Genomic DNA, 12,117 nt, shown 5'->3' with positions numbered 1-12,117 from the left:
GAATCTTTTTCCAAACTAGATTTAGGCCAACACTAAGGGACATACAAAGAAAGAACAAGAAGCTCGGAGCAAGCAGTCCCTGTGAGATCTGCAAGATACCGGATCCGGAAGGCGCAAGACAGGATCAGAGAAAAAGAAGAAAGAAAGAAAGAAAGAAAGAAAGAAAGAAAGAAAGAAAGAAAGAAAGAAAGAAAGAAAGAAAGAGAGAGAGAGAGAAAGGCAGGCAACAGGAAAAGGATTTTTTTGTCAACCCTTGGTCATTTTTGGGTTCTCTGCTCTTTGTCCCTGGGGACAGCTGGGGTGGGGTGGGGCAGACGGTATGCCGCGGTTTCCGTCTGTCCCAACAGATGTTTCTCGATGCCAGGCCCGTTTCCATTTAGTTGGAAACTCTTAAAAAAAATTTCATTTTATTGGCATCTCAGAAAGGCAGCGATTGTTTTATTTCCTGGGCACAACTATCCCAGGAGGCAGGTTGCAACTTGTTCTGTTTGCCCGAGCCTTCGTGGAGTCCCCAGGGAGGTGACAATTAGGCATGTCATTTTGAAAGCCTATCTGCTTCCTGACAGAACAAGGCCCACAGAGGTGGTGGTTTGTCAGCTTCTCTCCCTCAGTCCCCAGAGTGGGGGCCTCAGCTCTCGTGCTTGGCACCTTCATATCTGTGGACAGTCGGCCCTTCAGGAGAGCTCTGACTGGCTGTGTGGGGGACACACCTGTGTTTGTAGGAGGAATTGGGAGTTTCATGGGGTGGGGGGTGATTTCACAGGTTCCAGAGCAGTCTTCCACCAACGACGGCTCAGAATTTTCACCTCCAGAGAGTGAGTACAAAGCACAACTCCGGTGTTCTTCAGACCCAAGCCCGGGTACTTCCTGACTGGGTAACATCGGGTGGGTGACTTGACTTCTCTGAGTCTCAGACTCCTGATTTTGCCATCAGTTTTGTTGTGGAGCTTGTGTGAGAGGAGAGAGAACTGAGAAAACCTGAAGGCAACTCTGGTGCTCAGGGAGGGCTCGGAAAATGGTAGCCATGGCCGGGACCAATGGTACCAGTATGGCCACCATCGTGTGGAAGCTTGGGACACGGAAAACGCCCCCCTGACTGCAGGGACTCACTGCAGGGATTAGGTCCTCTGCTTCCAAGCTCTCAGCAAACAGGATGGAACAGTATACTCTGACGTGCTTGACTTAAGTAACTCCTCTTTACCCTGAACGGTGGTTGGGCTTGTTCAAATGGATTCATCAGAGGCAGTCAACTCTGAAATTCAGTCACGAACAATGTGGTCGACGGTCTCAACCAACCTGTCAAAAATGAGTAACAGCACGTGTTTAAGGTGTTACCGTGGAAGTTTGGAAATCTGAGGTAACAACGAATTCCAGACTTTGTGGTCCATCAACAACAGCATGGCGGTTCTCAAGAGAAAAAAAGATCAAGTATTTGCCCAGAAAGTTTACAAAACAACACTTTGGACATGAAAAAGAATGATCTATGGGTTAATATTGCTGTAGGCAAGATGTGCCTTTTGGACATATTAACATTTCGTTGACTAATGTTAGATACAAGAAGCTAATGATTCATAAATGTCTTTCTCTGATGTGGCTCCAAGATGTACACCCTCGTTTGGAGGTGAGGCTGCCTCTCGCTTTCGGCCATCACAGCTGTGTCTACCCTCCGTCCCTATGACAGCCCAGGCAACTCGCCAAATTAAAGTAATTTAAAATTCATGAACTAGTGAGATTAAAATATTGAGAAGTAACTGGTGATTTCCAGAATTAATTGGCATTAGTCAAAGCAACAGGAAACTCTTATCAGAAAATTAAAAAAAAATAAGCCAACGTTTAATAATACAAAATTTATTAGTTAAAAAAATTAGAATTTGTTCGTTACATAGAAAAGGAAAACTGAACACTCCCTACAACAATTTTAACTGTCAGCATACAAAGTAGGAGTGGCACGAAGACCAGATCTGACGACTTCGTACTAATGCCTAAGCGAGCATCAGAACATTGGAAATGTGACACAGGAACGGGGCTTTGTGATACTTTGTTAACAGGATGCATTTCGAGTTGTCATTTGGTGTGGCCGAAGGACCGAGATACTCACGCCATGTTCCAATGTAATGTAATTGCTATTAACTATAGCAGATGTCCCAGTTTGTTCCCCTTTTATAGAACTCGCTGGCCACAGCTGCGGAGGGGGCCAAGTTCACATAGTCTGTGCTGGGGTAGGAAAAGCACTCCGCCGCTCTGAGGGTGTCCACGTGTTCTGCCTCACAGGATGCGCAGTAGCAGACCGAGGGGCCGGCAGAGGGGAAGCAGTCGTACTGAGTGTACGAGGGCAAGTGCGAGTAGGAGTACTCTTCTGAGGAATAGCCACAGTTTCTGGGGTCCAGAGAAGGGGAAGAATTGTAATTCTCCGGGGCACACGCAGGTAGCTGAGCCAATGAGTAACTGTAGTCTAAGGAACCAGACAGAGTGGAGGAATCCGAAGACGATCCTGGGGTCTAGAAAAAGCCAGGGAACAAAGAGCTTGATTAGTTAGACAGGATTCAAAAAGCTGAATAGAGAGGATTTATTAACTCAAGAGTAAGAACAGTAGGGAGGGGACAGTGCAACACAACAAAACACCCAGCCCAACCCAGGGCTGCAGAAGTAATTTTATTTGCTGACTGCATGATTTCAGGACACCTTAGTCTATATTTGCCTTTTTCTTCCCCAACAATAAATCGCCTTGCTTCACTGGCTTCCTTTGTTGTAACCCTACTTTAGAGGACGCTTTGTTCTTAAACCACAAAACCCCATTCTGCTTCAAGTCACCTGCACGTCAAATCTTGCTGTGGGCCACAGTAGAAGCTGCAGGTGGCACCTTGGATGTTCCTCCACACCTTTAACCGTGGAGAGGAAAGAGAACCAGACTCAGGTACCACTGGGCTCTTCAGTGCTCCCGTGTCTGGCAGACTCCAAGATGCACAACTACTCTCACTGAAGTCTTATCCCCAGAGGAGAAATGTATCTCCGCTTTCTCTTAAGCTGGTCTACAATTATTACAGAGAAAGCCTTCTTTGGAAGCCCAGAAGGGAGCTGGGTGACTGGGGTCTGGTGTGTATTTTCTTGGAGTTAATTTCTCATATCCTAAAAATTTAGTCTGATACCTACGTGGACTTTTGACAAACCAAAAGAAAAAATTATGTACATTAAAAAAAAAACAAACTTACTTTTTATGGTTTAAAAAACTACAGGAGTATCTAAAAGACATCTCAAACAACTGGTGTTTACTAATGGAAATCTTACTGTGTTTAAATGATACCACATTTTCAAACATGTGAGGTTCACCAAGAATAGAGAATCCAAATTCTCTGAAGTAAGAGGGCTTCTTTTTTTTATTAGCAGTCTCAGACTCAGATGAGTTCTCATGACTATACCAGACCCAAAACACCAGTTAGTGGGACCAGCTCAGTGCCAAAATGAAACAAAAACCCGTTATCGGGATGACAGTTTGGTACTATGTTGACAAAGCCTTAATGTCCTTTTCTAGAACTCGAAGATCCAAGGACCATCACTTAAGTCAATGATTTCCAATTCACAGATGCCTTCACTACAGTTTGAAAACATTCAATGAATATTGCCAGGAAACCTTTTTATGGGCTTACACCACTTTACTCGGGTGTAGCTGCCTTGGGAGATCATAATCGTGTGTACCCAAAGGTTTGCCCCGTGCCATGTGTGGTTACTCCGACCCCCATTGAGTTTTAAGTGGCTTCTGGGCTGTTTCCTGGATGACTTCTTAGTTGACAGGGTCTGTGTGATTTCTCATGAGATGATGAAACCCTCTTTACAAAGCCTACTACCCCGGAGGAGGCAACAATCAGGTTTTGCAAAGAACAGAGATAAATTACCAGGCTCTGGTTAAAGCAGAAAGGGGCAGCTTGGAAGCTGTCAGGGAAATAGGGTGGCGTGCTCTGCGTGGGATTGAGCAAGGGGTCCAGGTGTGTCTCTGTCTGAAGGTAGGACTCAAACACCTGGTCGATACAGCTCATATTTTCTTCACAGGAAACACAACTGGAAAATTCTCGGGGTTGAAAGGAATTGGATGTGGAAGAAACCAGTTCAGACTCCAAATACAGCCCTAGAAGAGAAAGGGAAAAGGAGAGATTTTGTTTGTTTGTTTAAAAGTTGCACTTACGACTTTGAATAGAATACTGTATTCTGAATATTTTACCATGTTAGGGGCTTAAGAAGTTCTAGAGAAGTAAACAGGCAGGCAATTGGATGTTTTTTGTTGCTCTAGTGAATTTGAGTCCCAGTTGCTCAAATCTGGTTAATAATGTGTTAAGTGGCTATAAATATGACGAGGGCACAAATAAAAGAATGACAGTCCAACCTGTGTCTAATTGTCACAGTCAAATAATGGCTCAAGACTCTACTTTCTTGGACTATAAGGCATCGACATCCCATCTGTGGTTCAAATAAGTCTCACCTCTCAAAAGGAAGGCTTTAGGAAAACATCTGAGGTCATGGGAATCAAGTCTCTTGATTTAGGTTTGTAGCTTTGCTAACCTTTTCATACTTTCTCAGTAACTTAAATTTTGAGAAGTGATACAAATGGCAACGCAAATGATAAAAATAGAAGCCAAGAATGTAAAGTGAATCAGTAGTGCTTGCTATAAAATACAAAAAGCAAAGATGTGTCCTTAGGAAATATTTTCACATGCTAACGGAGCTAAAATAAGTGAGCTAGCCATCATGCAGAATGCTGAAAACGAGACTCCTCTTCTGTTTTATTATAAATAGGTTCGATTTCTGATCGCCAGCCTTAAAGGCTGAGAGAAGACAGGTTTAGAGTGTATCCATTAGATGACACTAGAACACTTGAACCTTGAAGTCTCAAGGTTCCTTAAGGTTAAGAGAAAGTGGCACGTTCAGGGGTGAGCACCACAAGCACAGGTTTCCTTGTGTGCGAGCTCCTGAAACACCTACCTCCTGGCTGGCGTAGGTAATACAGTTATTCGAACTGGGCTGAGAAAATGTGCAGTTGTTTGAGTTGCTTCCCGGGGAGAGAGGGAGGAAGGGGAGGGAAGCCCCTGCAAGTGGCTACACACTAAATCAACAGGAGCAAAGGCATTATTCGAGAACCTGAGGGTGTCCTGTATTCCATCTAACAGTCCCATAAAAAGGACAACAAGTTTCTGAACACAATTCCTATCTGTTAGTCAAGTTCAGTGACTTGGCGATGAGAAACTGGAGCAAATGTAAAGAACTAACTCTCGGGACAGAATAGGAAGCAGCAAATAGACGTTTCGGGAAAGAAGGACAAAAGTGTGCCCTTGTTGCCTTGCTGGGCTTGACCTGGACTCACTATGCCTCGTTCCCCTTCTGATTGGTTGGATTCCAATTAAATGGTGGTGTCTACCTTTACCCCTGAATCAAGCACTGAGAGACATTTCTGAGATGGACTTTTGAAAGAGGTTTTGAGGGAACCGTGACACGCGTTGTACTGACCTGCCGAAGATGGCGGGGCTGGGTCTGAAAGGTGGACGCCGTTGCCTCCCGGCAGCTGCCAAAGCAAGAACATGACCATGGACTCAGTGCTCTCAGGAGAAAGTGAAGACATTTTCCCATGAACATTTCCCATTTCCATGTACTTTGGTGCCTTCTGCTCTAAGGTAAGCCAGATTCTTTTTTCTTAAAAAAGGTGGTTGTCATTACATACAACCAACTTTATTTCCATTCAGTTTTTATGTTTGCTTGGGTTTTTCCCCCCCAATAATTTTTCCCACTTAAATTTTAAATTTAAGTGTAGATAAAAATGAATTCAAATGATTTTTAGATTGCAGAGGAATGGAATAGTTCGAGTATGCCCAGTAAACAGCCTTTCTATTAGACAATTTAATTTAAAAGTAATAAGAGCTAAACTTATTTAATCCCAACCCTCTGTGACTTAGTCCATCCTTCTCTTCAAAATCTTCATATACTCTCTGGAGGCTTAGCCTAGGAATTTGTTCTCCCAAAAGGACACAATTCCTAACTTTGCTAATCCCGGGTAGCTAAAAGTAGGCACACATGCTTACTAGCTATGAAATGTTAACGATAGAAAATATGTCCTTAAAGCTGTCGTCCGTGAGCTGAAGCCTATCTACATTCTAGGTAATGCTCAGTCTTTCAACTCTGTATGAGTTGCTTTTTTTTACTATTCTACCCGAATACCTGAGATTTAGTGAAATTTAAGAGATTATCCCTTTTAACTATTTAAAGTAAAGCAGCCTGTACCTTCCAATTGAACTGGTAATTGTACTGAGTAATTTAGGACTTTAAAAAAAAATTTCAGATGGTGCCTTTAAAGTTTAAAGGGACCAACACTGCTCCGTGCTCTGTGCTGGGAAGCCAAGTTCACCGCACCTCTCTCTCTCGGATTACAGGCGTACTTACTCCCATACAGCGTGCCTCTGGGGCTGTCGGCCGCTGCTGAAGCAGGAGGTGGTGTTAATTTTGAAAATGATCCATGCTGTAATGTCATGAACCAGGAAGCTGGAATCCTTCACCAGCTCTTTATGCAAATATTTGGCTGCACCTTGAGCTGAAGGACTTGGAAGGAGTGGGTTTTTAAAAAATCTGCTTTATGGCTGAGCTCACATTAACCCCATTCCTCTCCGGGAATGGTCTGTGTGTCTGCCTACCCGCGTTATCTCCCTCAGGTCTGTTTACAGTCTCCTGCTTGATATTATCTCTCCAGTCATGGGTTCACTTTCTCCTTCACCCCAAGAATACAAAGAAAGGCACCTTTCTCTTAGGTTTCAAAACGGCACAAAAATCCACTCTACAATTTATAAAAACACATCCAGGCTGCTAAAAAAAAAAAAAAAAATGGGAATGGTTAAAGAAGGGTAACGTATATCCTTTCATAAATACTAACTCAAGTTTCCCTTTCTCCTAAAGGTAAAAGAGTGTGTGTGTGTGTGTGTGTGTGTGTGTGTAGGGTTGTTTACAAACTGATCTGGCCAAAATAAGTATTTTTTAAAATCAAATTTGAAAATCTGACATGCACACCTTTCTCCTGACTGTCTGTTACCTGCCATTTGCTTCAATCTATGACTTCCCTTCATGATTGCTTTCAAGATTTCAAATGGTGGGTACAGCTGTGACTATAACAAATTAAGATAAATACTTTCCTGCTTTATATAGTTGATATCATTAACCCTCTCCTTGCCTTGAAGCTTCCTTAGAGGTGTCCTTTGATCATTGAACAAATTGGAGATCATCTCTGCTACACCAAGGGGTCTCTACCGGGAAGCAGGCATACACCGTCCCCTGACAGCCGCCGTCCTTGCCTGCCACGTATACCCTTACCGCTTTCCTAGAATCCCAGATCCTTCTGATGGTTCCGAGTGAGGGGTTTTATAGCTGGTTCTCATGATTCAATCATCAGTGTTACTTCCCTGCGCCTGTGAGGGCACTTGGGCTGATATAATCTTCCAGGAAGCTGAGAAGGGTGAGCCTTGCTGTAGGTGTCCCCAAAAGGCATTGGTTCAGAAGGACTGCTTTATTAGTTCTTGGGGGTGGTGGGGAGGGGCTGATAGCTCTCAGAAAAAAAACTTAGATAAATCACACAGCTCCAGGAAACGGATACTGGTCAGATACACAAGTGAAACGTTTTATCCTTTGCTTTCATTCCTGCAGTTAGCTCGCAGGGGGACGGTGGCCAAACCAACCTGCGAGAGGCCAACAGCCATAAAATCATCATGCCCAAGTGGGACTTCTCCAGGTGCATCGAAGCAGAATTCTACCATTTACTTTTGAGCAGCTTTGGCTCCTTAATGAAAGATTATACTTTGTTATGAACATCCTGTGGGGTTTTTTTTTTTTTTTTTTGCATCAGAGGCGTTTCCCAGTTCTCTTGTTCCTGGTTTTATTAATTTTATAACCATCTCTGAACTGAAGGAATTAATGGTTGAGACTACCAGAAGTATGAATTTAGGAAACCAATAGGTGGGAATGTGTTTTTGTTTTTACACGAAGAGTTAAGAAGAACCTGGCCATGTTTTTAGCTCTGCCTTTAAAGTGACTCTAAGACTTTGAACTTCAGCTGGACTAGAACCTGTCTACCTCACCTGGTTGTTATAAGAACTAAATGAGATAAGGAGTGTGCAAAAGTGCTGTCTTTTAACCACTGCACAAACCTTCTGCAAATGGAAGGAAGCTTTATGTTAGCTAAAGTTACGTACTAATTTCTCCAATGGATGTAAAAGTTGTGCAGTACAGGCTGAACCACAGCACGCTTGCACCTGAACTTGAAACTCTGGGCAAAGGGAGTGAATGAACATGACTGGGGAGCTGGCTTTTGGTGCTTGGTTGTAATTTTAGTTGCTTTTCACAAATCATGATACTGACAGCTCTCATTTATGGAGTACTTGCTAAATGGAAAGCACTTGGACAAGTGCTTTATATGCCATAATTCATCTAACCCTCCTAAAATCCTATCGTCTCCAGCTGAAAGATGTGGACACAGGTGATGACCCCGAGTAATTGCTCCAGGATCCACACGTACCACAGAGGAGCTGAGATCTAAACCCAGGCCACTGGTTCTAGAACCTGTGCTCCCCACCCCTGTATCATTGGCCTCTTCCCACAAAGACTCATTTCAGAAAGTCGAATATCGTGCACAAACAGCACCAGGCTCCAAAACCACTGCAGGGAGGACGCCAATAAGCTGGAGATGGGACAGGTCCTAACGCTGGTGGTACGGGCTCCGCTGTCGTATCCTGCAGGCGCACAAGCAACCCACCGGCAGAGGTACGATCAAGGGCTTTCAGCAATGGATTACCCTCTGTTGGAGGAGAACCCCGCCTAGTTTATTTGGTTCTGCTGCTGCCCTGAGCACTCGTGGCAGCTCCGTCTGCTTGAGAAAGTACAAAAAGTGGCAGGGTACCCTTAGGACTGCCCACATCACCTCCTGATAACCGGGACCAGCTTAAGGCTTCATACAAAGGAGGTGATTTTATACCCCGAGCTGTCTCTTCTGCAGACACATGGCCCATTTCTGCTGGGAACCTTCTATGCCTGGTGACTTACAGATAAATGACCTCAGAGGCTGGGTTTCATATGAATGAGAAGCAGGGGGCATTTGCACCGAGATTGTCTCCTTGAAGGGCTCGCTAAAATGACATAACGGAGAGACTTTCTTTGCACGAGAGACTCTCTTTGCACGTGTGAGGGCCCACACACTGTCTGCCTACCAGCGTAACAACCTCATTAGCTGCGGGGGGCTCCTCTCCCAGCACCAGGCCAACAAGCTGTTTATAGTCAACTATGATCAGTGAGGGACGAGCTCCCTGCCAAATCCTGAACCCCATGATATTCTCTACCTGTTCTTTGGGGCTTCCAGTGGGGGGATGGGGTGTAAGGGGCAGAAAAGTTATAAAGACGCTGAGGAAGGCCAGGTCTGGGGATGGTGACTGCACTTAGTGTGGCCTCCAACACCTTTCCAGACACAGGGTTAAATGAGGCCGAAGGCAAGGTGGGGAGCCCAGGGAAGGGTTGATGCTTACGGTTCCCCCTGAGGCCGCCTGGTGCGCCCTTCTCTGCTGCAGCAGCTCCTTCACCGTGATCTTGACCCGGACACCTTGATACACCTTCGGTTTTTCTGGGGGAAAAGCGACTGAGTCAGTGGTCCGACAGTAGGTTTGGATGTCAGACTGGGATGTGGGGGAGGGGTCCTCGTTATAGGCTATGACGCAGGAGACCAGGTTTCTAGGTTTGAAGAATGCAAAGAGAATGCTGAAAGACAGGTGGGAAGGAACCCCACATTTCTCCAACTTCAAAGGATGAGGAGAAGCTGGGCAGGTTTCAGGGCCTTAGTGGGAACAGAACCTATGGGTATCTGTGGGGCCACCCATCCCAGCTAGGCCCTATTGCTAGACCAATAGCACACAGGTTTTTCTGCTCCGGAATGTGGACAGCAGCCTAGGGAAGCTCACCACCTTGGCTCAATTAGGGGAACCACGGGCTCTGGGATCAGCCTGCCTTGTGGGAGCGGGTATTACGGGCCCGGAAGGGGCCCACGGGGCAAGCAGGAGCCCCTGACAGCCCACCCCACCCCACCGTGATGCCCCCACCTTGCGGAAGAAGCTCTGCGTCCCGGCTTCACCAGGCCAAGCAGGCTTCTGGGGAGGCTCTAACCTCTACATGCCCTTGGTCTGGAAGCCAGCCCCGGGGAGAGCGGCGGACAGGGTGGGTGGGGGTGCGCGTTGGAGAGCCCTGTCCTCGCGCCGCTGAGGAACTTGCTAGACCGACCACAGGGAAGGGACCATGCCCGGGGCACTCCCACCCTCCGAACTTCTCTTCTGCCTGTCACCCTCGCCCCCTTTCTCCGCCTTTCCCGCTCTCCATCTTTTTCCTCCTCCCTCCTCGGGCCCCCGCTCCTGCTCTCCCTTCCCGCCGCTCCCCACCCCCTCCCTTTCTGGTGCAGGCGGCTCTCGGCGGCGCGCCGAGCCTCCGGGGACGGTGCAGCAGGCGGGGAGGCCGCCCTCGGGGCTGGCGGGGCTCGGCCGCACTGCCCGGCTCGCGGGGAGGCCGAGCGGCGCCGGAGGGTCGGCGGGGAGGGAGTCCGGGCGCGCCGGGAGCGGGCGGCCGCAGCCCCGGGCCGACCCGGCGGAGCCGCAGTGAGCAGGTGAGACTCGGCGGGCTGCTGGGCCACGCGAGGCCGGGCCGGCGAGCTCTCGCCATCTGGGGTGGCCGCGGGCGCGCCGGCGGCTCCGGCCCTGACCTCGACCCTGGAGTGAGCGCCGGGGCGATCGGGCGGGAGGGGCCGGGCCCCGCGGCTCCCCGAGGACCGCGCGGGCTGCCCCGTCGCCTGGCCCCTGTGCAGGGCCGCAAGCGCCGCGCCTGGCCACTGCGGAGAGCGCAGGCACGGGCAGCAAGGGGAGCCCCCGCGCCGGGTCGGGGGAGCGAGGGGGTCTGCGGGGGAAAGGATGGCGGCGCTGTTCGGCGCGCAGACCCGGGTAGCCTCGCTCCTGGCCCGCCGGGCCTGGGCTGCGCGCCCTCTTGGCGGTGCCGTCTCTGCCCCACCCGCGCTCCCCGAGCAGCTCGCGGCTCGGGGGCAGGGGGCGCGGCCCTAGGGCCGCAGAGGGGCTGCCACCGCCCACCCCTGCGCTGCCCGCGGTGCGTGCGCCGCAGTCCCGGGCTCACCGTGAGGCCTCTAGCTCCCCCCGCCGCCGCTTCTGGGCACCACCGAGGTCCGCAGCGCCACATCCCAGGGTCACAACCGTGGCCAAGGGGAAGGGCGGCTGGGGGATCGGGGTACGCGGACGTCCACAGAGGCCAGGCGGCCTCGTGGCCTCTGCCCTGGGGAGCAGGCCCCGAGCTGGGAGCGGCCACAGCGTGGCCCGTGCCCTCTCGGGATCCCTGGCTCCTACTTGGCAATACCTGACTTTGTGCCTCTCTGGTTCTATGCAGGAAAAGCTGTGGAAAGTCACCCGGATCGCAAGCCCTGGCTCGCGTGACCCGACCCCAGGAGAACAGCCCAGTTACCCGGACATCGTGGTCAGCAGCAGCTGGGGCGCTTGGCTGGGTGCTGGAGCTCCAGGCACTCGGCGCCTCCCAGGGCCCCCTGTGCAGGGAGAGAAGCAGAGATGCAACATTTTTAAAGTTTCACAAAGCATCCAGCTGCACCCAGATTCCCGGAGCAGGAGACAAACAGAATTAATGTTTTATACCTTCGGGTATAGGTTTGAGTTTTTCCCCCCTCATGCCAAGTATTTAAAACCTCTAGAAACCCATGATTTGACATCAATGATTGCGCGATACTTTCAATTTGAATATTCAAAGGCTTAACAAAATGGGACTATCTTCTGCAGAAATCCTGCACACAGACACCCCACAGACAGCCCAAAGAAACAGGGATTGAGACCCCTTTGTGTCCCGGGCCTTGCTTTTATTGTATTTTAAACATTTTGCCCACCTTTCCACAGACAAAGCAGGGAGTCCTCAAAGATGCTCTGTATTTCTGCCTCAAAAGGCAGCTCTGGGAGCCCTGAGTGACTTAGGGGGCCCTTCTTGACCCCTGGAGCCAGGCTGGGCCCACCAGACTAATTCCTGGATCCCTGGTCTTCAATTTAAGGGAAAATCTCA

The 12,117-nt window shown here is 48.8% G+C and overlaps 1 protein-coding gene and 1 long non-coding RNA gene across 6 annotated transcripts; one reads left to right on the top strand and one right to left on the bottom strand.

Annotated features, from left to right (window-relative positions):
- Positions 1–1,877: 1,877 nt before the first annotated feature.
- COLCA2 (colorectal cancer associated 2) lies at positions 1,878–11,671 on the bottom strand. 5 transcript variants are annotated; one of them, XM_032359093.1, is made up of 5 exons: positions 11,518–11,671; positions 9,537–9,631; positions 5,494–5,676; positions 3,891–4,120; positions 1,878–2,498 (listed from the first exon to the last, which is right to left on the bottom strand). In XM_032359093.1, the coding sequence occupies exons 1-5, from the start codon at positions 11,646–11,648 to the stop codon at positions 2,127–2,129; spliced, it is 1,011 nt and encodes a 336-aa protein (XP_032214984.1). In that variant the 5' UTR covers positions 11,649–11,671; the 3' UTR covers positions 1,878–2,126. The 5 variants fall into 5 exon arrangements, with proteins under 5 accessions (XP_032214984.1, XP_032214988.1, XP_032214985.1 ...); XM_032359097.1 differs by lacking the exon at positions 11,518–11,671 and adding an exon at positions 10,104–10,420 and having other exon boundaries at positions 5,494–5,548; XM_032359094.1 differs by lacking the exons at positions 9,537–9,631; positions 11,518–11,671 and adding an exon at positions 7,339–7,684.
- On the top strand, positions 5,569–11,524 carry LOC116599298. Its single transcript, XR_004289306.1, has 3 exons — positions 5,569–5,657; positions 7,669–8,781; positions 11,443–11,524. It is a non-coding gene; the product is annotated as an uncharacterized LOC116599298 (long non-coding RNA).
- Positions 11,672–12,117: the final 446 nt, after the last annotated feature.

Source organism: Mustela erminea, chromosome 9 (assembly GCF_009829155.1).
Source record: "Mustela erminea isolate mMusErm1 chromosome 9, mMusErm1.Pri, whole genome shotgun sequence".
Lineage (NCBI taxonomy): Eukaryota > Metazoa > Chordata > Mammalia > Carnivora > Mustelidae > Mustela > Mustela erminea.
The sequence above is the reverse complement of the archived record's forward strand: the minus strand, read 5'-3'. Positions and strand labels throughout refer to the sequence as shown.

Bases quoted from the DNA above. Each gene is read 5' to 3' on its own strand.
- COLCA2 (XM_032359093.1), bottom strand. From the start codon at position 11,648: ATGCTTTGTGAAACTTTAAAAATGTTGCATCTCTGCTTCTCTCCCTGC. The intron at 4,121-5,493 runs GTCAGTACAACG...TTTCTCTTCTAG, and splicing joins AGCCCCGCCATCTTCGGCAG to GGCTGTATTTGGAGTCTGAA. The intron at 2,499-3,890 runs GTAATTTATCTC...GGCTTTTTCTAG, and splicing joins TCTGCTTTAACCAGAGCCTG to ACCCCAGGATCGTCTTCGGA.